Here is a 26,062-nt window from a genome sequence, read left to right on the forward strand (position 1 = left end):
TTAAATTGTTTTACACATGTAATTGCTGCTTTCCCAGAAAGAGCCTAGTGGTCAGAAAGCAGATACTGAGTATTGAGACTGTCAGGGCATCCAATATACACAGGTGCTCAAGGATTCTTGTGTATTGATTAAGAATTATACTAACATATGTCATCCAGTGAGTATCTATTATGTGCCAGACAGTGTGCTCAGTGCTTTACATGTATGATCTCTACTTCTCTCCTTAATCCTTTGAGAAGGGCATTATTATACCCATTACAGAAAATAAGACCGAAACTGTGGTGGCTTAAGTAACTTGCCAGATTCCACCTGGCTAAATTGAGAGACTAAGTCTGCCTGACTCCAAAACACTTTTCTCTTTCCACCGTATTCCAGGTATTACAGAGCTTTCATGTTGATAGCTGTCTCTGTATTAGTAATATTTTCTTCTTTTTTAATAAAAACTTTACAATGCACTTACTGGGCAGTGACCACATTGTTTTTTAAGATAGTATTATTTTTTAAGTATTACGACACTATTCATTTTTAATGTCCTTTTTAAGCTCAGATGTGAACCTGATACTTTTCTCTCTGCATTTCAGTTTGATCCATTAACAATTGAAAGCAAAAATGTAGCAACTGTGGTGTTGATGCTTAATTCTCCAGAAGAAGAAATTTTGGCCAAAGCATGTGAAGCCATTTATAAATTTGCTTTAAAAGGTTTGAATTTTTCAGTTTATCTATTTCATTAGTTGCTTAAAATATTTACTACATAAAGAGTACTTCTCTTCCCAGACTTTTTCCCCTCCCCAGTCTTTAACTTCCTTCTAGTCAGATGAATTCCTTCAGACAACCAGATACCATTTCATGCATCACCTGAAAACAATGTCTCTCCCTAAGTGCCTAACTTAATCTGAAGGAGTAATTTTGTCACTGCGTAGAAGAGTCATTTAGAAGATTTTATTGTAGTTTAAAAAATTGTAAATGGTACAGGAACTGAAAGAGCTCCCAGTCATCAAAACCAAAACAATTACAGCAACAAAATATAGTAGTGTTGGATTATAACCCAAAGTAGAAAATTATATCCATGAGTCTATACTTAAATAAATAAGTTAAGTAAATAAATGGGAGAGGAAAGACTGATTTCCCATGCAGAAGAATTCCCAATAACTTATGTAGAGACTCTGCCCTCCAGAAGGCAAAGTATAACTGTTTTGGGTGTGGGCTATACACATTGACTTCTTTCCAAAGAGTACAACATGGAAACAGGGAAAAATGAATAAGCTTATAGTGGAGAAACCTGACAGGACCACTTCAGACAGGTGGTCAAAATCAATCAACAGTGCTAAGTCATGTTGATAATCTCCTAATTAAGTCAATGACCTTGACACAATATAATGAAAATGACATGTCTTTGTTATTCCCCCCTCCCAAACCTGTAACCCCTGCCTAATTATGATTAAAAAAAAATCAAATCCCTATTCAGGAACATTCAACAAGTACCTAACCAGTGCCCTTCCACACCAGCACAGCCACCAAAATAAGGCAAGTCTGGGAGACTCCCGCAGCCGAGCGGGGCTGAGGGCAGTGACGACAGGAAGTCCCGGGGGACCCTGCACTGGGCCCAGGAGCAGGAAGAGAACATTAGGCTCAAACTAGGAACTCTGAATAAACTATTGATTTTAGTTAATGATAATGTATCAACAGTGGGTCCTTAACCATAACAAATTACCTACTAATGTAAAATACTAATAATTGGGGAAACTTAGTGTGATATATGTGGGAATTCCTTATACTATCTTTGTACTAAAACTGTCGTAAAAAGTAAAGTTTGTTAAAACATGGTAAATCTTACAAATTATATTCTTTGGGAGATTTATTCATAGAAGATTTACAAACATAAGAGATGGTTATATTTTGGTTCATTCCAAATTGTAGTAAAATTAGATTTTTATTATACTGCATAACATTTTAATTGGGACTATTTGAAGAGTTTAGTGTAACTTGGTATTTTTAACAAGACCTTTTAAACTAAGGAGCAATTTGATTTTAAAGAAATGATAATACAACATTGGTTGGGACTTGTATGAGAGAAAACAAAATATTTGGTTAGCAAATGGTGAAATACTCTGTGTCACTCTTGTCATCATTGGGAATCTGGACAAAAACCAGAGTGGTTCTGGAAGGTATAGTTCATGAGTAGATTATATAGAATTCTGGTTCAATTTCAGGGAGACATTGGATTATGCATCCGTAGTAGCATAAGTGTCATTCAGGTTTACAGAGCCATCATAAGTCATCTCGCTATCTTATGTACGTAATTATGTGTCACCTTTTATATGACATGCGATAAGTAAATAAGTAGGCATGTACCTTATGTTAATCAATACAGAAGTTATTATAAGTCAGGTGTTTTATACTAGCAGTGTTTTCTGAAATAGTTTTTTAAGATAAATGATGGGACTTTGCCTTGTGGCCAAGATGGAGTAAGGGGCCAGATTTACCACCCTGCCTGCAACTAAAACAACCAATAAAATAGACAAAATATATGAAGTAGCAGTTGGCAAAACACTACTAGACAATGAAGGACAGTGACCATTGAGAGGCAGGAAACAAAGGAAATAAGCCCTTGACTTCCCGAGCTTCTTGATTTCAGAGAGTTTCCGGACTGCAGCACAAGTAGGGGCAGCTTGTGCGGAGCCTGCTGGACTGTGAATTGCGAAGGCAGAACTGAGAGTCCAAGGGGACAAGACAGCAAGAGTTTCCAGGATAGAGTAGCAGAGAGGAAAGAGTTGCACTGACAGAGAACTTGAGATCATCAAAGTGTCCCACTCAAGTATTCGCCTGCCCTGCGTACTGATCAGCACGTCCATGAGGAAAGCACTTGAAGTCAGACAAAGACCCCGATGGGATGAGTGGCAATAGTGCCTGGGGCTCACATGGGGCTGGAAGTAGTGCTTGTTCTCCCAGCCAGACTGAAAAACCTCAAGATGTGTGAACCTTTGTGCAGAATGCACAGGGGTCTTGTCTCAGTAGTTAGAAATAATTAGCCCTAGATTGAGCACTGTTCTGAAAGATCTGAAAGGATCAATTTTTTTCCAGGTAATTGTGTCCCAGAACAAATTTCTAGGATACAAAAATACCCATTACCTAGGTAGGTAAAATACACAATGTCTGGCATCCAATAAAAAAAATTACCAGGCATCAAAAAGAAGCAGAAAAAAAATGCATAATGAGGATATAAATCAGTAAGTAAATCAAAAGTGACTGCATGTATGTGTGACTGGGTTTCTGAAAAAGGCAAAGGACATAAAAAGTATTTTAAAAACTAATGGCCAGAAGTACCCCCAATTTGATGAAAACTCCAAGCCCACTGATCAAAGAATCTCATCAAAACCCAGCACAATAAATACGAAGAAAACTATAGCAGCTCACATTGCAATCAAATTGCTTGAAACCAGTGATAAAGAAAAAATCTTAAAAGCAGCCAGAAAACAGCCCTGGCCGCTGTGGCTCCGTCGGCTGGAGCGCTGTCCTGTGAACTGCAGGGCTGCAGATTTCCATTCTCCGTCAGGGCACATTTCTAGGTTGCAGGTTCATCTTACGTCGAGGCACATATGGGGGCCAGCTGATGGGTGTTTCTTTGCCACACTGATGTCTCTCTCTCTTTCCTCCTTCCCTTCTCTCTAAAATCAATGAGCATGTCCTTGGCTGAGGATAGAAAAGAAGCCAGAAAACAAATGTTAGGTTCAGAGGAACCAGTATAAGGATGACAACAGATTTGTCACCACTAATGATATAGTCAAGAAGTCCGTGGAGTACCATCTTTAAAGTACTAAAAGAAAAATAAAAACTTTCAACCTAGAAAAATAGAAACTCAATGAAAATATTTTTCAGAAACCTGAAATAAAGTCCTTTTCAGACATTCAAAAGCTGAAGCTGTTCCTTGCAGGCAGGGCCGCACTGCTGATTGCAGTAGAGTAGGCAGTTCAGGCAAAAGCAAAATGATGCCAGATGAAAATGTGGATCTACACAAAGAATAAAGGTAGAGTACTAGAAGTAGTAACAAATAGGACATTTTTTCTAGTTTAAATTACTTAAAAAGTAAACTGGATATTTTAAACAAAAATAATACCACATATCTGCAGTCTGAAGCACGTGTGTGAGACACCTGACAGCAGCGGCACCGGGATGGAAGGGGAGGGAGGAGCACTGCCGGAAGGAAGGCCCTCGCACAGCCACTGGGGAGCGTGCTGCCATAGGCTGTGTGTGCTGCAGACTCGGATACAACCAGGAAAATAACACAACAAAGAGTGATATCAAATAAGCCAACAAAGGAAATGAAATAAAATCATAAGAAATGTTTATAGTTTATACAAAGAAGAAGAAAATAAAAAAAGAATAATGGAACATAAAAACAAATGACAATGTGGCAGATTTAATCCTAATCATATAAAAAATCAAATTAAATGTAAATGGTCTAAGTACTTTAATTAATAGGGAAAGAGTGTTATACTGGGTAAAATGCAAAACCAAACTGCATGCCATGTCAAGTAATGCCCTTAGAATGTGACATACATTGTTTGAAAGTAAAAGAAGGGAAAAATATCCTATGATAGCACCAACCAAAAGAGAGATGGAGTAGTTATATTAACATCATAAAAGTAGACAGAAGAGATAGTAGTAGAGGTAAAGAAGGCCATTTTATAATGACAAAGAGATCAAGTAATCAAGAGGCTCTGAAAAATCCCAAATGGTTATATACTTAATGGCAGACCTCCAAAATACATGAAGCTAGAAGTTCAAGGAGAAATAGATATCCACAATTATAGCAGGGGATTTTGATGCCCCATGAATAAATGAAAGTACATGTCAATAGTAAAGCCTTCAGGATCTAAAAAATTGAAATTGCGATATGAATTAATTTAACCTAATTGATGTTTACAGAGCACTCCAAAAAGAGCGGAATACACATTCTTTTCAAGTGAGTAAAGAACAGTTTTCAAAATAGGCCATCTTCTGGGCCATAACACAAGGCTTAATCAAGTCAGAAGAATTCCAATTACAGAAAATATGCCATACCACGATAGAATTAAATTAAAAATCAATAACACAAAGAACTCAAGACCATCATTCAATAGAAAATAAATAACACACTCCTATGTGTATTAATTAGTTTTGTAACTAATGATGCAATTATGTAATTAACTATGTCTGCACGTGACTGGCACTGAGGATATGAGAGAATAGAACAGAAAGGGTATTGTCCTCACAGGAAGTTAAGTTATAGTGGAGTAGGCAAACAATGCACGAAGGTCATTAAGTGGTATGAAAAAATAAAGTGGGATAGAGAGAGATAAGGAAGTCTTGGATGTGGTAATGACATTAGATGGGGTAGTCAGAGGAGACCTCTCTGGAGGTGCAGGGCGAGCAGCCATTGTCTTTTAAAATTGAAATAATTTTTTTCTTGAATTAGTATAATGTAGTTTGTCTGCCTATATCTGAATGACAATGCTAAGTGAAATAAGTCAATCAGAAAAGGCTAAGAACCATATGATTTCACTCATATGTGGTATATAAAACAGAATCTCATAGACACGGACAGACAACAGCATGGTGGTTACCAGAAGGAAGGGGCTGGGGATGGTAAAGGGTAAAGGAAGCCAAATATATGGTGGTAGAATATGATTGACTTTGGGATGTGGTCACGCAATGCAATATACAGATCACATATCATATAAATGTACACTTGAAACCTATATGATTCTATTCACCCCAATAACTTTAGTTAAAAAAAGAGGGAGCCAGCTTTGTAAATGTGATGGGGAAGGTAGAACAGCCGATGTCCAGGATGCTTGTGCTCTAAAGTCCACTCTGAGAGAAACACGTGTGGCCGCAGAGGAGTGTGAAAGGCAGATGGCAAATGAGGAATTGGAATAACACAGAGAAGTTTTGGTGAAATTGATGATATCCATGCATGATTTTATTTTTACCTATAATGTCAGGTGAGGAAAATAAATCAACCCTCCTTGAACTTGGAGCCGTGGAAACTTTAACTAAACTGCTCACCCATGAAGACAAAATTGTAAGAAGAAATGCTACTATGATAATTGGAATCCTGGTTTCTAACAGTAAGTAGCAACTTTTAAAAATAAATCTCATATAATGACTTATCTTTCTTTTAAGTTTAATGTTAAGGGATTTATTTTAATTTTATTTAAACTGACTTTAATATCAATAAAAAAGTAAAGTATGATATAACAAATATATGATCTCACATTTTAAGGAATATTTTTAAAATATAAAAATATGTACAACTACTCTCTAACTTGGTGGTATAGTATGTGCCAGTCTTACAAGTTAGGAGAGCGGTCACTGTCTTTTAAAATTGAAATAATTTTTTTCTTGAGTCAGTAAAATGTAGTTTGTCTGCCTATATCTAAATTACATTTCATATGTATTTTATAGTGAAGGAAGACCAGGGTAAAGTGTTTTGATACATTAATTTTTTTGAAGCCACAAACTATATTTTGTCCCAAAATAAATTTAGACATGCGTTTACTCCTTACAAATCAGGCCTATTACTTGCTTGAATATTTTCATATATTTAATAGGGTAGAGTAACAATATTAGTTAAAATACAATGGTGTATCTATTAGAATATCAGTTTTGACCAAAACCATGCAAATAAAGGCAGTCCCTGACCAATGAACAGGATATGTTTTCCATTTGTAAGGCATTTTCATACCATATGGTAGGTTTCTGAGTTAGCCAACAAAAGTTTTGCAATTTATAATAAAAAATGATATTCTTGGTGAAGACTGAATTCTAACATGAAACTCAGGCTGCTGGTAATAAACATGTCTCTATCATAGGGGTCGGCTAAAACCATGGTACCTTCTCCCTTAGCATAGTTTCCCCCAACGTCCTGCCTCCCCTCACCTCACTTTCCCTGGGCCCTGTGTGAGGCAGTGGGGTTCCCTTATTCTGTGCTGTCCAGCAGGACTGTGGTATTAGTGTCTTCAGAGTCAGTTATGAGTGAGGCTGGGGAGGGGAGGGGAAGGAGAGCTTTGTCAGGCATCTGCCTTGACCACCGCAGCCACAGAGGCTGTATGAGCAGCATCTGTATGACCAGGGAAACCAGATTCCACGGGAGGGAGGGGTGCTGTAGTGGAAAGGGCTCTGGTGGCAGCTGCGGGAGTGCTAAGTGGTGGCTGTGCTGGGGCTCTGGGAGCGTTTCTGTGGATAAGAGCAGGATGCGGACAGTTGTGGGGGAGTGGGTGTTCCACAACCTGGATTATGATGACATCGGTCAATACTTATGTAGCAGTTATAATGTGCCAGGCATTGTTCTATGTGCTGTTAATGTGCTGAATCATTTTATGAGGTTGGCGCTATTATTTCCTTTACATATGAGGCAGCTGAAGCACAGAGAAGTTAAATGAGGTAGTAATCATTTGTATTGCAGGGCCTTCAAAAATTTATCTCAGGGGTTGTCTGTATACTAATTCTGCCATATTGAAGGCACCATATTGAATGTATTTATAAACAAAAAAGGGAAAATAAAAAATATTCTTATGTTTTATTCTGTTTACACACCAAAGAATGTGAAAACCAAAAGTGTTTTGTAACAGTTCTTGTGAAACTCCTCATTTTAAAAATAGGAAAGTACTATGGAGTTAACCCAAAAATTAAAAATGGAACTGCCTTGTGACCCAGTGATTCCATTTCTGGGAATTTATCTGAAGAAACCCAAAATACTAATTCAAAAGATTATAAGCACCCTATGTTCATTATAGCATTATTTGCAATAGCCAAGATTTGGAAGCAGCCCAATTGTCCACCAGTAGATGAGTGGACAAAACAGCTATGGTACATTTACACATGGAATACTACTCAGCCATAAGAAAGAAGTTTGTGATAGTGTGGATGGACCTGGAGAACATTATGCTAAGTGAAATAAGCCAGTCAGAGAACAACAAATATCATGTGATTTCACTCACATGTGGAATCTAATGAATAGACTGAACTAACAAGCAAAATAGAGACAGACTCATAGATAGCAGGGTGACAGCTCTGGTGGGGGAGTGGGTAGGGGATGGAAAGATCAAGCAAAAAAGAAAAAGGACTCATGGACAGACAATAGTGTGGTGACTGTGGGGGGTGGGCGGTGGGTGGAGGTGGAAGAAGGTATAAGGGGATAAATGGTAATGGAAAAATATAATACAATAAAATAGTAATAATAGGAATTATCCCTAAAGGATTAGGTTCCTTGCCCAAAATTATGCAGGGGATTATTAGCAAAATTTAGATTACAGCCAGAATTAGAACTGTACCCTCTGACTCACAGTTGAGTAAACTTTCTATTCACCAAATCTTTCATGGTCCTTAACATTAGTGTGCATTCTAAGTCAGGTTTTCCTTCTAAATGATATTGGAGGAGAATGCATCTCATTTGGAAAGGAGAATTATAATTTCCTTTTTATACTTATATTTTCTAATTTAGTGTTTAGGTCTCTATGACTTTTTTCCAGCTTGCTTTGTTCTTCTATTATTCATTTTATGTTGTATTCTTATCTTCTAATATGTGAGGAGTTTATAGTCTATGAAACCCTCTAAGTGGTTGCAAAATTATCCTGAGCAGATTTATAAACTGAATTTCCTAAGTTTTTAAAGAAGTCTGTGGCCCCAAAATATAAGGAATTTTTGTTGCATTTGGGTGTTAAATGAGATAACCCTCTTACACCCCCCCAAACCATACTATGTGAGCTGCGGGGCTGGCTGTGGCCAGTGCGAGGCAAGAGCTTTGCTGCCTTCAAGGTCTCCACTGAGTGCTTGAGTCTCAGGTATGCTGAACGAACTCCTAAGAGCTTTCTTTTGATCTGTAATTTGGGTGAAAAAAGCCCAAACAAATGATCTTTGGCATTAACTGAACTAATTTTCTGTTTGAACTGAGGAAATGGATAAACACATGGTATCCTCAACTGCTTGTGAAGCTCCTTTTTGTTAAGAGGGCCAACCCATTAACACTTATTGCTTCACCATTCATACATGTCTGTGGAAACTTGGAACAAAAAGTGAGCAGCTAGTCATTTGATCTAAATGAAAAGTCATGTTTACAGAATAATCTGTAAGTAAGTGCATCTCTGAAACAACACAGTTAATTTATCATCTTTGGTCATTCTTTTTAAAATGTATTATTATTATTATTATTATTATTATTATTATTAGAGAAGGAGAAGGGAGGGAGAAAGAGAGAAAGTGAAACATTCATGTGTGAGAGAAACATCAATTGGCTGCCTTTTGTATGTCCCCAGCTGAGGACCTGGCCTGCAACCCAGGCATGTGCCCTGACTGGGAATCAAACTGGTGACCTTTTGGTTTACAAGCCAGTGGTCAACCCACAAAGCCACACCAGCCAGGACATCTTTGGTCATTCTTAAAAAAAATTGCTGCTGCTTCAGAAATTTGTATCTTCATATGGTTTTCACACATTTAATAATATCACTATATTCATTTTTTCTTTTTTTAATTTTTATTGTTGCTCATAATATCACTACTACACTCAAAGAGGATGAACCAACAGAATGTTCCAATGGACTTCCAGGTTCTAAAAGGATTGCTATGAGACCCATCTTTCCCTTTGGCAGTTGCAAACAAATTCTTCTTCTCCTCCTCCTCCTCCTGCTTCTTTTCGTTCTTCTAAAGTGGGTGAGCTATGTGCCTATGCTAAGCCTGGGTCATTTGAGACAGGCCCTTAAATTACTTTGTTAAACATTTTTATCAAAATGGAACTGTTGTCTTCTTTTGCCTGCCGGTTGTATTTAGCTTGATGAGGTCATATAACAGAGACTCATTTAATGAAGTCAGCTAAAGAGAGATTTCATCAGGATCCTTGTGAGGAGAAGTAACTTTTGAAGCCAAGACTTCACTTAAGGCAATCTGAAGATCCTGCCATCTTAGGAAAAAGTTAATGTAAAAGAGTATGCAAGGTCAAGGATATATTAGATGGTCAATGTTATACAACCAAAAAATTGTAAATAAGAATGTAGTTAAAACAGATTGCATGAAGTTGTTATTGGCCAAAAAATTCATTTTGTTTTTTTCATAAAATGGCTCTAGTAGGGCTTAGTTGTCTTGAAACAGTTTTGTTAGATTGTATTGTGACAGCTGTCATATCAGTGTGTATTTACAAAAACATCAAAACTGGTGTATTTTTGTGTAGCCATTCTAACATTGAACATGGAAGAATATATGCAACAACTTCAGAGTATTATACTTTATTGTTTCAAGAAAGGTAAAGATGCAACTGAAATGCAATAAAAGATTTGCACAGTGTGCAGAGAAGGTGCTGTGACTGATTGAATGTGTTAAAAGTGGTTTGCGAAGTTTGTTGGTACTATTGACATTTTGGCCAAATAATTCTTTACTGTGAGGCTGCCTTATGCATTGGGAGATATTTAGCAGCTCCCCTGTACCCACTAGAAGCCTATAATAGGATGGTATAGCCAATGTGCTCAAAATATCCAAATCAATAAAGTTTTTGGTGACAATGAAAAATGTGTCTTTTATTTTATGGAAAAAATGTAATGGCCTTTTTGGTCAACCCAATACTCCAGGAAGTAAGGTGCTGGCAGTTGTGCAACAACCTAAAATTGAAGGTGTCACACTGTTTAGCTAGAACATGTTCCTGTGACCCAACTAGAAGAGGGAGTTTCTATTCAGCTGCCATATCTGAGGGTTCTCTGTGGGGAAGAAGGGGACAGAGATCAACATCATATTTAAAGTGACAGAAGCAGCAGCTTATCCATTATTTTTACTGAATTAACCTCAAGAAAACAAAGGTTCTTCGAATAATCTGATGTCAAAAAGAAGAATAAGAAGTGGATCGATGATGCCGTCAATTTACAAGTGCTGCCAGTGAATCAGAATTGTCTATTGAGCCATAAGGAAATGGTTTAGTGGATGGACCTAGGAGATCTGTCGTTGAACAGATTTGGGCCAAATTTATATCTAGAAGGGAGTTTCATGGCACAGAGAATCCTCTGATGACAACTTCCAACTAATTCAAACAGGCCAAGACATGGTGTCACACACAGTGCCACAAGGTGTGCTCTCCTCAGGGGGCGGATCCTCCCTGCAGAGAAGTAAGAGGAGCAGAGAGTAGGTGCACAGAGTGTGAATCTTCTTCACCTCGTGGTCAGTGGTGCAGCAGAAACTTTGAAGTACACGGAAGGTTATTTTGTGTGCTAAGTGGGGAATGTACTAAGAGATCTAATAGCCCAGAGTTATTTTTCTTCCAGCATGTAAAAACAGGAGACTTTAGTGTGGCCTTCACAAAAGTCATTCCAAGCAATACACACTGGACTCACAAGAGAAAAGAATGCCAATAGATTTTTCTAGAGGGTGCACATTTCTACAGTCCACTGGGACACTTGCAAGGATCTGAGTATTGTGAAAGGCTATTATTTCTTAACCTGTGGAGGTAGTGCATTTATTATAAATGAGCTTCAACTATAAAATAATGTCCTCCACCTCAGGACACAACACTTCCCAGAAGCTCGATTATTCTTTTGTACTTCAAGCCAATTCACATCTATATACAGCTGGCTATCATTTTGCTCGCTCTGGTTTAGCCATTTTGAACAGAAACAGCCTAAGTTGAAGAATAGTCACATCCCTGAATCCCACAGGAACAGGTGTCTAATAAAAGGCAAGACTACCCAAGAATTAATAAGGAAGAATTCACCCAGCAACCCATCTGCTTCAGCTGCTGCAAAGTGAAATTTTCCAAAATTCTGACAATGCTAATTTTGGCTTATGGACAAGGATAATTGACCAAGAAGAAAAACTGCAAAACTAAAGTAGAAGCTATGTTTTATTTCTCTGAAGGGGGGATTAAAGATGGCAAAAAAGAAACAGGGGCATACCTGTCTAGCCTTAATTATGTTCATATAAAGAATACAAAAGTGAACTTAAAAAATCAGTATATTTATCTTCAAGTATTTTTGGCATATTTGATAATAAAATAAAATGTAAACAAGATGTATTGCCTTGACTGGTGTGGCTCAGTTGCTTGGGCGTTGTCCCACAAAGAGAAAGGTTGTCAGTTTGGTTGCCAGTCAGGGCACAAACCTGGGTTGCAGTTTCGGTCCCTGGTAGGGGGTGTACAAGAGGCAACTGGCCTATGTTTCCCTCTCACATAGATGTTTCTCTCCTTGTCTTTCTCCTACCTCTGTAAAAAAATAAATACATAAAATTTTTTAATAAAAAACAGGATGTGTCAATCCAAAGAAAGCTGAAGATCATATTTATGTGTATTCTGTAAGTTTTCTTGAAATTAAGATTTTAAAACACCATCCCAACAAAACAAAAAAGGATTACTATTATATAATAAACAAGTGTAGGTCACAATAACTCAATTTTTTGATGTGTTCTAGCCACATTTTATCGTTTTATGCTTATTTTTTCTAGTGTTTCAGAAGGTAGTGTAATAGTTCAGTGATCACGGAGCAGGGGCTGGAGCCTGCCTGACCTCGGACCTGGTGTGGCACCTGGCCCACCGTTTGCTTGAAGTGGGGTTTTGAGCCTCAATTTCCTTATCTGTAAAATTAAATAATAGTGGGACATATCTCACATGGGACTAGTCAACAGGCATGACCATTATTATTATTGTTAATAAACATTAATATTTTGTTTCTTCTGTTGTAGATGATGTTAAAAAATTGTTAAGAGAATTAGATGTCATGAATTCTGTTATTGCTCAGCTTGCTCCAGAAGGTAAATTGGCATCCTATATGTATTTTTAAAAATGGGACTGGTGTTTTATTACATTACTTATTGAAAATAGTTTATGGGATACCAATTGTGAATTGTCATTAAAATCTCTCCAACCAAGGTGGGCCCCAACCAAGGTAAGATTTGTAGAGCTTTGGTTTTCAAAACATGCTTCAGAGTAATGGTCGAATAGGCATTTAGCATAATTGTGTTATTTATTTTTGATATGCAGAAGAAGTAGTTATCCATGAGTTTGCTAGTCTTTGCCTAGCAAACATGTCTGCAGAGTACACCAGCAAAGTGCAAATACTTGAACACGGTGGGTTAAAGCCTCTCATCAGACTGCTGAGCAGCCCAGACCCGGATGTGAAGAAGAATTCTATTGAGTGCGTTCACAACTTGGTCCAGGTAAGATTAATTCCTGAAAATGTGTTCTGACCAAAGCTGATTATAGAATTTGCTTTCCCACTAAGAAACAAAAACAGAAATAAAAAGCTTAAAACTCACCAGCTTTGATTAATCAGTTATTTTCGGTTCTGTTTAGTAGAGATCTTTCAGAGATAAAATAAAGGAAGTTTAGCGTAAGTTCTTTTCAGTTTTCACATTTTATAAGTATTTGTCTCTCATGAAAGGACATTTTGGAAATGTATTTAAATTTTAAAAGAATAGAGTTGTTTACAAATTAAGGTGGGATTATTCTAGATAAAATGTATTCCTTCTGGAACAGGAAATCTAATATTCACATTGAACTAGGGTTAACCTGGGCAATTATATATTGATCTAACCTTGTGAGCTAAGCACATTGGATATAATATATGCCCTGGTCTGTGTACCAAGATTTTGGAACAGGCTTCTGTATTGGGGAAAGCCTAGTGAGCTGAGTATGCTGAACAGAACTCATTGTTCACAATTGCAACATATGACCTCACTGTGCTGCTTTCTTTTTTGATGGAAACTGACCACCTTCTCCTCTTCAATCTGTGTTTTCTTTCCTGGTTCCCCACCGCTGCCCCACCTCCCAACCCAACATTTGCACCCTCACACCCACAGCAGGTCAGCTCCCTGACACAATGGACTGGCATCTCTGCCTCTTTTTCTACTCAGGTTCCTGAACAATTTCCATGCACATTTGATCAACTTTAGGTCATTTGAAAATACAAAAACACCATGTAAGTAGCCAGCAGTCGAGTGTGAAAGGAAGAGATGGCGAAGTGAAGGTGGGACGGGGTACATTAAGAGGCAAACTGTCTAGACAAACACTACAGAGAAGAGCCCGATAGGCTCATACGAAAGGCAGCAAAAGCATACATTCCTGGCCTTAGCAGTCCTCACCACTTGGCTGGACACTGACTGATTTTACCTTTACTCCTCCGTACAAAAGTCATCCTCAAGAATCAGCTCAGCTTTGTTTTTCTTCTCTGGTTACTTAAGGCTTACTTACCCTTATCCAATAAGCCAAAATAATCCTCCAAGCATGTTTGTGTTTTACATCCCAGAACTCTTTACAGCTCTATTTCCCTACTTTTTTTTCTCAAAGAGAAATGAAAAGACTTTTACCCCCACTATTCTCCACAACAGAAGTACTAGTTGATAACAGTGCACTAATTTTCTAGGACCACAAACTAGGTGGCTTCAAACACAGGAATGTATTTGCTAACAGCTGTGGAGGCTGGAAGTCTGACATCAGGGCGTCAGCAGGGCCGTGCTCCCTCTGGGACTCTGAGTAGAACCGTTCCTTACCTCTTCTTAGGCTCTGACGGTGGTCATCGCTCCTTTGGATCACTTGGTTTGCAGCTGCAGCACAGCAATCTCTCCCTCTGTCATTTCTCTCTCTTTTTATGAAGACATCAACTGTATAAGGACACCATTGAGTACCCACCCTACTCCCCTATGACCTTAATTACATCTTCAATGACCCTGTTTCCAAATAAGGTCACATTTTGAGGCACTGAGGGTTTGGACTTCAACCTACATTTTGGGAAGATACAGTTCAACCCAAACAAACAGAAACCAAAAATTTTTATGTCTGAAGGAAGCTGAATACTAGCAGTTGAAAGATGGATAAAGGAAAGTTAAAATGGAAATGGGACCTTTTCCACCTTCAATACTATTTTACATTTACCATATTTTCATTTAAAATGTCAGATTTGGGGAGATTTCCATGGCATTTTGTCTTGTTTTCTCCATTGCTCAGTCCAACCAACCTCCCCCCCCCCCCACAACTCACACATGTGAAATTGCAGACACACACTGCAGAGCAATTTGTCTAGCCTCTAATGACCCCTTGATGTTGTAAATGTCTTAAATAAAGGTCATGTGTCTGAACTGAGCCTGATGTGCATTTCCATGCGCAGGGCCTGCTAATAGCACCGCATGCATAGAAGCATTTCCTAAACAGTCCATCTGAATGAAGATAATAAGGAACTGATGCCATCAATTCATTTTATCAAATACTATTTGAAATAGGACAGAGGGTGTGAAAAGAATTTCATTATGCATAGCTTTTGTTGTAACAGCATTTATAGTAATAAGAATCTGCTGTATAATAAACAATAGATACTGCAAAAGTCATAGATCATGTTTATTTCTTATTATTGACAATGTCTGCATAGTTAAAATGAATATTTTGGTGTTGTCAATTGAGAGTTTGCTTATCTTTATTTGTGAGTTATTTTGGAAGGGATTCTGGAATAAAAGATTTGAAAATTATAACTTAGAATATTCTTTGTTAGAAAATAGAAGTTCTTCATTCTTGAGGCTATATTTTGCTTTATAAATTGCTTAGTTGATCATTTGCATTTCATGGCAGGATTTTCAGTGTCGAGCTATGCTTCAAGAACTGAATGCAATCCCCTCTATATTAGAGCTCTTGAAGTCAGAATACCCAGTGATTCAGTTGTTAGCTCTCAAAACCTTAGATGTTATTACAAATGACAAGGGCTCACGAGCGATGCTAAGAGACCATCAAGGAATGGACCACCTTATTAAGATCCTGGAAACTAAGGTATTTATAACATTTATTCAACTGTCCATGGGAAAATGTATCTTTCTTAGATATTATTATAAAGTGTGAATTGTATAATATTTTTAAATGAAATTTTATTATATTTAAGCATGGTACTAAGTATAGTGGACTAATTTGCTTGTCACTACATAGTTTATCAGCATGATTAAATCAGACTAATGATACAGGCTATTCTAAAATAATTTTTTAAATCTTCTGGAAGGTTTCTCAAAAAATTAAAAATAGAACTACCATGTGACTCAGCAGTTCCACTTCTGGGTATTTCTCTAAAGAAAATGTAAACACTAACTCAAAAAGATATATGCATACACATATATATAATTTTAATATTATTATTCCATGCCATGGAATATTATTCAGCCATAAATAAGAATGAAATCTTACCATTTGCAACAAGATGGTAGGACCTGGAGCGTATTATGCTGTGTGAAATAAGTCAGACAGGTAAAGACAAATACATGTGATCTTATATAAGGACTCTGTAAAAAACAAAACAAGAAAACCAAGCTCATACTGAAAACAGAATGGCAGTTGGCAGAAGCGGGGTTGGGCAAAATAGGTGAAGGGGTTCGAAAGATACAAATTTCTAGTTATAAAATAAATAAGCCATAGGAATGTGATGTATAGCATGGTGACTGTAGTTAATATTACTGTATTGTATATTTGAAAGTGGCTAAGAGAATAGATCTTAAAAGTTATCATCACAAGAAAAAAATTTGTAACTGTGTAAGGTGACAAATGTTGAATAGACTTACTGTGGAGATATTTGTAATATACACAAATATTGTATACCTGAAACTAATATAATGTTGATATGTCAATTATACCTCAATTAAAATCTTTTGGTTTACAAGGCTTAAGGTTTTTAAATTATTCTTTATGATCTTCACGAATTCCTAAAATGGGTAGAATTAGTCTTTTAATCTTGGTCTGCCACAGTTTTCTCTAGGGTAAAGCAAGAAGAATAATTTATCCCATATTATGGAGGGTAATCTTGCTTTACTCAGTCTACTGATTTAAATATTAATTTCATCTAAATAATTAAATTTTTTAGATTTGGAATAATATTTGGTCAAACATCTGTATACTGTAGCCTCGTCAAGTTAAAACACAAATTAACCCTCACAGGTGCACTCCTGTCGGTTTGGCACCGACACACATCTCCTTAAATCGTACTTCATCTCCAAACAGACAATAGCAGGGTCTGCTGCTGCCTTAAATGATGCAGACATCCTGTGTACAAATGAAAATGTGCCGGCACTTTCCCCAGGATAGGGTACAAAGTCCTTGGATGATTAGTCTTCTTGATGTCCTCTAACTTAAATACTATGATGTAAAATTAACAATACTTAAATACTAGCTCATAAAGTCATACCTCTTATGTTATGTAAGGGAATAAGAGAGGGAAGAAATTAAAGATGTTGAATATACACACATATTCATAACAAAATAAGGAAGAAATATTCATGACAACTACAGCCTCTTTTCTACAACTGATCATGTGGTCATAGTTGGTATTGAGAACTACCTTCTTCCAATACTCTTTCCATCTTCCCTTTGCCCTCAGCAAGTACCTCGGCTCATCTTAGTTCTTTGCCTGGTGGAGTGGCCCACATGTCATTCCTGAAGGGTCTGGCCATTAGTAGTCTGCCTGGGTTGGGTTACTGTAGCTTTCCCTCTACTTTCATCACAAGGCATGATAGTACTAGGAGACACCTTAAGGGATCTCATGTTTTCTAAATAAACTCTTTCTTACCTCTACTGCGCAGTAGCAGTCCAATTTCCCCTTGGTGGTAGGAATCGACCACCCCAGCCTGTACAGAAATTCCTTTTGTCTATCAATTTAGAGCCATAAGGAACCCAAAGTGGGTGGCCACATGGCAATCTTTTCTTTCTGTGTCTCTTGGTGGATGCACTTCTCTCTTTAGAACTAAGACCTGTAGATCACCAGAGCATAAGGTCACTGAGACAGGCAGCAAAAATTTTGTTAGTGGGTCACTACAGGTAATAATAGGTGTTGTCACTCTTGTTTCCACCCCTTGATTCCTGGGCCCATGAACCTTGGCTGTCAGAGAAAGAGCATCATATATTAGATGCTGATTCAGACCCTATATAGCCTCCTGGAGAACATGGCCCCGGACCTGTAAGGTATTGCTACCTAACCAGCCCTGTAACTGAATCGTAAAAAGGCCATTCTATCAAGCCAGCTGCTTTAGGATAATGGGGGCCAGGGTAAGGCCAGTGAACTCCATGAGTATGGGCCCACTTCCACACTTCTTTTGCTGTGAAGTGAACTTGACCAGAAGCAATGCTGTGTGGAATACCATGATGGTAGCACATCCTTCCTGCATTTCTCTCACTTTAAGGATCCCCACCTTAAATTTCAAGGCTGCAGTTTTCCACTGCTATGGGGGTTTGGAAAATTCTGCAGGCAAGAAAGCCACACACTCACAATACTCCCCTCTACCAGTTGGAGATTTTAAGGAAAATAACCTTTTCTTCTGTCTGCTTTTTTAAAAACTATTTTCTTCAGATTTTAAAATTGTTGTCCATGGGAGGTTGTATAAGCACCTTCACTTGGATACCATTGCTGGAAGTTTTCAGTAATTATTTTTATCTGTAAAACACTTTGGACTAGGGGAAATGAGAAAAGATGGGGCAAATGGTTAGGGAGAGTGACGTTATGTTAATAAACAGAACTGTGTCCTTGGGCCTCTGTCCCAACAAAATGGATTACATTGTTTTCTGACTGACCTTAGTCCACGTGTAAACTTGGAATGTATGACCTTAGTCCATGTGTTGGAATGTATGACCTTAGTCCATGTGTAAACTTGGAATGTGTAAGTTTTTTTAGTACAATTTTCTAAAGCTGTGTTTCCTTTTATTATTAGGAATTTAATGATCTTCATACAGAAGCACTTTCAGTGCTTGGCAATTGCCTTGAAGATATGGATACTATGATGATTCAACAGACAGGGGTTCTTAAGAAGCTCTTAGCATTCGCAGAAAACTCTACAGTTCCTGACATTCAGAAGAATGCAGCAAAAGCAATTACTAAAGCAGCTTATGATCGTATGTCTCAATTTATATAGACTAACTATATGTATTCCTCTGTCACCTTGATTTTGATTAGTTCTAGTGAACACTTGAATATTTGTCTGTTTTTAAATGACCATTTGACAATAGTGCTCTACTTACTATTCAAGGCCAAAATTCATCTCACTGCCAGTGAGTTAAAGTAGAAATTGCTTTGTCAAGGGTATAATAAACTGAATACGATTTAATTATAACCCTATCTTTTAAAAATGATTCAGTCCTAAATTAAGTTTTAAGCCTTTATTTCTCTTGGTTTTTAGAATTATACAGAATGAGCACATTGCTTATGATCCTGAAAATGCTGTTTCCATAAACCCACATCTGGAAGAATACCTATATAGTAATTTCAAATTTCAGCTGGATCAGTGCCATGCTATAGAGTTGTGAAAAATAATATGCTCCCACTATATATTCATTACAATTGCATTTCAGTGGCAAGCTAGGTTGACATAAATCTGTAAAATATGATTTACCCTGTCTGGTGTGGCTCAGTGGATTGAGTACCAGCCTGTGAACCAAAAGGTCGCTGGTTCAGTTCCCAGTCAGGGCCCATGCCTGGGTTGTGGGCCAGGTATCCAGTAAGGGACATGTGAGAGGCAACCACACATTGATGTTTCTCTCCCTCTCTTCCTCCCTTTCCCTCTCTCTAGAAATAAATATAACCAGAAACATTGAAATAAAGAACAAACTGACAGTGACCAGAGGGGAGGGAGGAGGGGATAACAGGAGGAAAAAGGGGAAAGGTCACCAAGGAATATGTATAAAGGACCATGGACAAAGGGAGGGAAATGGAGACAACTATACTTGAACAACAATAAAAAATGCCACTAAAAATAAAATAATAAAAAATAAAAATCAATAAGTAAAATCTTTTAAAAATCTGTAAAATATGAGAGATTAATTATATCACAAGCAATGAAATAAAATTACAGTTTTAATTTATGTATATTTAGAGCATATGATTTAATAAAAGATGTGACTTTATTTTCCCCCTTCCATATCACTCCTCATATAAATGATAACAGCTTTGACTAGTTTAAGTGATTTATATTCTAAACATGTATACTCATAGCTGTATACATGTCTATGTGTATATTATGGGAAACATTTCATTTTTTTCTTCCAATTTTATTTTAATCATTGTTCAAGTACAGTTTTCTGTCCTTTACTCCTATCCCAGCCCACCCACCCCTCCCTCCCCACCTCCTTCCCATTTCCACTCCCCCTAGTTTTTGTCCATGTGTCCTTTCTATTTGTTCCTGTAAACCCTTCCCATTCTCCCCTGAAATTCCCTCCCCTCTGGTCTCTGTCAGCCTGTTCTCTATTTCAGTGCCTTTGGCTATATTTTGCTTGTTTGTTTTGTTGTTTAGGTTCCTGTTAAAGGTGAGATCATATGGTATTTGTCTTTCACTGCCTGGCTTATTTCGCTTAGCATAATGCTTTCCAGCTCCATCCATGCTGTTGGAGAGGGAAGGATCTCCTTCTTTCTTTCTGCTGCATAGAATTCCATTGTGTAAATGTACCATAGTTTTTTGGTCCATTCATTTACTGATGGGCACTTAGGTTGCTTCCAGCACTTGGCTATTGTAAATTGTGCTGCTATGAACATTGGGGTGCACAGGTTCTTTTGGATTGGTGTTTCAGGGTTCTTAGGATATAATCCTAGCAGTGGAATGCTGGGTCAAAAGGCAGATCCGTTTTGACTTTTTTGAGGAAATTCCATACTGTTTTCCACAGTGATTTCACCAGCCTGCATTCCCACCAACAGTGCACTAGGGTTCCTTTTTCTCCACAACCTCTCCAATGCTTGTTGTTTGTTGATTTGTTTATGATGGCCATTCTGACTGGTGTGAAGTGGAATCTCACTGTGGTTTTAATTTGCATCTCTCTGATGGCTAGTGATGCTGAGCATCCTTTCTTATGTCTCTGGATCCTCTGTATGTCCTTCTTGGAGAAGTGTCTGTTCAGGTCCTTTGCCCATTTTTTAATGGGATTGTTTGTCTTCTTGGTGTTGAGTCATATGAGTTCTTTATATATTTTGGAGATCAAATTCTTGTCCAAAGTATCAATGGCAAAATCTTTTATTTATTTCTAAGTTTGTTTTTAATAAGTGAAAATGTACACAGAAACATTTCAGCAGGGTTGGGAACCTAATTGCTCACAGTATTTAAATTATTTAAAAAATTTTCCCAATAATTGCGTATGTATTTTTTTAATGCAACAATTACGTACTCCAAACTTAGTCTTTTCAAATTAATTCTTTTGGCTGATTTTCCCGATAGAATCTACACTCAGGGTGTTCTGTTCAGTGTGGTTGACTTAGAGCCATCAGGGAAGTCTTAATTATAAGTCTAAGCAATTTAGTTCAGAGATTCTGGGAAAATTTCAGATCTTGTTTATTCAGAAAAACTAACAAGGATGGCATATATTTTAAAACATTTTAGGAGCCATGTAGTTGAGATTTAAGTATATTAATTGCAGCTTTTTTAATGACACCATTATGGCCTACCTGAATTCTAATTTTAATTTTTTAAACTTTATTTTATTAATTATTTTTTGGAGAGGGGGAAGGAAGAGAGAGAGAGAAACATCAATCAGTTGCCTCTTGTACACACCCCAACCAGACAGAACCCACAACCCAGGCATGTTCCCTGACGGAAATTGAACCAGTGACCTTTTGCTTTTGGGGACAACACTCAAACAACTGAGCCACACTGGTCAGGGCCTGAATTCTAATTTTAAATAAAAGGAGCAAGGGATTAAAATGATAGGATTATAAGACATGGTTCCAGATTGTTTTAAGACAAATGAACAGAAGCGCTAGTAATTTAGCTCGTGCCAGTTGTGGACAGATTGCTCAGCAGACACGCATGTGTCAGGTGAGCCACACCCAAGAGCATCTGGAAGTATGGCGGCATCTGAATGTGATACTACGACTGTGAAAGGGGCAATTTAAAAGTATTGTTGAGAGAAGACAAATTATATATTAATTTTAAAATGAAACTCTAGTTGTGCTTATTTCTAAAAGCATTTCTGAAAAACACAATTAATCAAAGTATGTATAACTAATATAACTCCTGGTTGGAGAGAGAGGCAACGGTCAGAGTTTCTCGCTCACACTGACATTTCTCTCCCTCGATTTCTCCTTCTCTTCCCCTCTCTCTAAAAATATAAATAAATAAAGTCTTTGAAATCAAGAAAAAAACATTAGGGAATGAAAAGAACACTAAAATACTTTGGTTTTTAATTTAGTGTTCTATAATGAGGTGTGAATTATTATGGTATGTGCTTAAAGTCATAAATTTACTTTGAAAATACAAAACTATGCTAATATATGTTATGACTATGTTTATGATAATTTAGTAATTAAATAATTTAATTTTTGATATGTCACCATCGATTGTACCTTAATATAAAAGATGATTATGATTTTTGTATTAACTCATAAACTATGGAATCATAGCTTATCACTCATTTTTACTTTCTCCAGCTCACCAGTTGATAGATCTTAGTTACTCTTCAAATATGGGTTTGTGTTTAAAGTAAATGTCAGATGGACAGGTGTGCGTTTGTCCGCAGTGAGGAGATGGCACGTGTGAACACAGCACTGCGCCAGGCCCCTGACCGTTGTTAAATAAGTTCTTGCTAAACCTAAAACCCTGCTCGCTCTTGTTATAGAATTTTCTTTGCCATTGTATTGATATCGTATAAGGGAACTGAAAAGAGAGCAATATCCCCTACCCACTTTGCATAACCATTGTGAACTAAAGGTTAAATATAAATATTTTTTGTGTAGTTTAGACACTCTGTGACTAAAGCCAGCAAATAGTTTGAATTCCTGTCATACTTTGGACAGTGTTTGCAGCAAAATTTTAACTTTTTTCTTTTGGCTTGTGAAAGCTCAAAACAGAAAACTTTTTCATGAACAAGAGGTTGAAAAATGCCTTGTAGCCCTTTTAGGCTCTGAAAGTGATGGGACTAAGATTGCTGCTTCCCAAGCTGTCTCGGCAATGTGTGAGAATTCAGGCAGCAAAGACTTTTTCAATCATCAGGGTAAGTGAACCAGAAAAACCTTTTTGTACATTTTTAGGTTACTATATTCTAGTGATGTGGATGTTGGCAAAGTTACATTTTACCCTTCTTATTTCTGTAGGGATTCCACAATTGGTTCAGTTGCTAAAAAGTGACAATGAAGAGGTTAAGGAAGCCACAGCCCTGGCCCTGGCTAATCTGACCACTTGCAATCTCGCTAATGCAAAGTAAGTGCAGAGACACTCACTCAACACTGTGTCGTATGGCAGATCTAACAGTGCAAGATGTGCGCACTTTAATATTTTGGCTTTCAAGAAAGTGTATGTTTTCTTTTAGATGGTCTATCTTGGACAGAACCCTTGTGAAACGTCAGAAATCCTTATGAAAACAAGTCATCAGACAGGCCTGTTTTCCAAACATACAGTCATGCGCCACATTACTGATTTTCAGAGGAAATGATCAGTTTGCCTTTCTTTGTATTTTGTGAATTTTCTCTCATTCTCTCAATTTGAAGCAGTACTTCAAAAACCTATCTAAATTTCACTTTTGCTCACCCTTGGCCTTTTATATTAGCCTTTCCCTAGGTTTGTCTTCCCTCTGGAAATGGCCTTCATTGCTCAGTGACTACACCTGAATGGAAACACTTGGGTGGGATTCTTGAGGAAATCGCCCCAGCTCTAGCCCTGCAGATGTTGGGGATTTGGCTGTCTGGCTGAGAAGTTGTCTGAAAATGAAAATTTACACACACACATGCAAATTTGGAAATATCATATTTTCCCATGATTCAAGAAATTGTCACAGCATATAGGGAAATCTATGCCCTTGTGGCTCACAGAGGATAAGCAGGTGACGATGATGATGATGATGATGACGACGACGATGACGACAACGATGATAGCCAGCATGTGTGTGCCAGGCATTGAGCTAAGTTCTCAAAATGGAATATATCATTAAATCCTAAAAACAGCCCTGTGGGGCGGGGCATGTTGTGGTCACGTCCATTTTGCAGACAAGGAAACAGGCACGGCCTTTGCTGGAGGTCGCAGAGTGGGGTGGACCCTCATGCTGAGGCCATCTGCCCTGTGCATCTATCGGGAGCTCGCAGGAGTTGAAGCTCTTGATTTCCACCCGTGCAACTTTTATCTGTCTTCTGCTCACTGTCTCCTTGACTCTGAACTTCTCCAAATCTTTCCCACCGAAACATTTCCTTTTGGCTTCCTGATCTCTTTGAATTCCTCTAGACTGGAAGGACAGGGTTCCTTGAACTCCAACAAGCACCTTTGGAGGACTGAGTTTTCTTCCTCTCCTTTCCTTCACACCCTCATTCCCCTCTTTGCTTATGTTCATCTTCCCACCATCCCTCCTCTCTCTCTCTTCTTCCTTTTCCCTCTCTTATAAAGAGTAAGAAAAGGCAAAAAATATATCCAATGGCTAGTAAAAATGTCCCATTATGCTATAAATCAAGTGGTCTGCCTTGTTTCTCATTCCTTAAGGAATGATGAAGTGAACCAGATAGGTTCTGCCCTTTTTTCCCTAGAAAATACTCTACTTTTTAAAGCTTAAAAAAATGGATGATTGTAAAAAATGTAATGCACCAATAATCAGAACACCTCGTCTTTGACCCTGTGTCTGTTGACTGAATTGCTTCATGAACAAGTTTATAGTCTCTCTAAATTTTTCCTTTCTTAACTATAAAACAAACAATAAAAAGTGAATCTAGATTGTCTATTGTATTTTGTGCCTCTGAGTGGTTACCTTCTACCCAGTATCACAGAGTCTGGAACTCAACTTCTACCAGGAACTACACGGGATCACACTTTACCACTGATATCACTTTAATCCCTAAAGCTAAAGAACTTATCTCCTCTGATCGTTTGCTTCTTTTGTAATCATTTCACCAATACTTGGCATTCCTTCTGTGCTAGTCCCCATTCTCTGCGGTGGGGAGGTGGTGGGAAACACGACAAAGGTTCCATGCGACTGCTTCCGGGACACTTACATTTTAGTCAGGGAGACGAACAATACTTGAGAAATTTTAAAAGGTAATTTCAGAAGTGATAACAGAACAGATTAAATACTGCAGCACAGAGTCACAGAGAGGGCATACAGGACACCGGGGCTTCGAAGGGAGTCCTAGGGGTGGCACAGAGCTCGTGTCCAAGAAGGCCTCTCTGAAGAAGTGACGTTAGAGCTGGTGACAGTAACCCCGTCCTGGCAAGTGCCGGGGGTTTTCGTTTGCTGTCACACTCGAGCATTCAGTGTCCTAATGATTTAGGTAAGAAAACCAACAATATGGTTGTATCCCTTGCCATCTGCAGATATGTAAATAGACTGATTTCCAGGCTAAACAAAAACCTTTGGTGACTGCAAAAGCCATTTTTTCCTGATGGCAGCTGATTAATTATTGGCAGGCATTCCAGCTTTTGAAACAGCAGGTGGCATGCATAGCAGTGAAGTATTGTGATTGAACAGATAGGTCAATGAGGATTCCATGTCACCTGTAAGAAAATTACACTTGATTTCCCCAGACAAAAACCTGCATCCTGTGTGTGGAGGTTAGCAGGTACTAGTCTCTTTGCAAGTAGCATTTTTCTCTTGAGAAACCATGATGTCACAGCAACTGTAGCAGAAAAGCACATTCTGAATATCTCAAAACCATGCCTACCAAAATGAATCAATATGAGAGAAACAATTTGGTTTCACATATTTTAAAATGATTTTTGCATCTTTAATTTTGCTATAGGATGGAAAACTTTGTGCATTTGTTTCTGTGGCTGGGTTTTACTTTAGTAATTATGTCACTTAAAAACTCTTCATTTCAAGCACTTGCCTGCAACTAATTGTGATTTTCTCCCTTATTACTGATAAGTTTATTTATTATTTTTTAAAGATTTCATTTCTTTATTTTTAGAGAGAGGGGAAGAGAGAAAGAGAGGGAAAGAAACATCAATGTGAGAGAGAAACATTGATCATTGATTGGTTGCCTCTCGTACACACCTCGACCAGGGATGGAACCCACAACCCAGGCATGTGCCCTGACCAGGAATGGGAATAGAACTGGTGACCTTCACTTTGCAGGACAATGCCCAGCCCACTGAGCCACACTGGTCAGGGCCTGATAAGCTTCTTTAAATACTATTTTTTAAAAAGGAG

General features: G+C 37.8%; 1 protein-coding gene across 1 annotated transcript in view; it reads left to right on the forward strand.

Annotated features, from left to right (window-relative positions):
- LOC123831189 (armadillo repeat-containing protein 3-like) overlaps nt 1–26,062 on the forward strand; it is a 71,869-nt gene that overhangs the window by 16,568 nt on the left and 29,239 nt on the right. The window contains exons 3-10 of the mRNA XM_045857963.1: nt 582–699; nt 5,985–6,110; nt 12,691–12,759; nt 12,989–13,164; nt 15,566–15,760; nt 18,673–18,853; nt 22,778–22,930; nt 23,031–23,136. Coding sequence (XP_045713919.1) covers nt 582–699; nt 5,985–6,110; nt 12,691–12,759; nt 12,989–13,164; nt 15,566–15,760; nt 18,673–18,853; nt 22,778–22,930; nt 23,031–23,136 — 1,124 coding nt within the window. The remainder of the gene's footprint in view (nt 1–581; nt 700–5,984; nt 6,111–12,690; nt 12,760–12,988; nt 13,165–15,565; nt 15,761–18,672; nt 18,854–22,777; nt 22,931–23,030; nt 23,137–26,062) is intronic.

The sequence above is a fragment of the Phyllostomus hastatus genome, unplaced genomic scaffold (genome assembly GCF_019186645.2).
Source record: "Phyllostomus hastatus isolate PE091 unplaced genomic scaffold, TTU_PhHast_1.1 phas_scaffold_1674, whole genome shotgun sequence".
Classification (NCBI taxonomy): domain Eukaryota; kingdom Metazoa; phylum Chordata; class Mammalia; order Chiroptera; family Phyllostomidae; genus Phyllostomus; species Phyllostomus hastatus.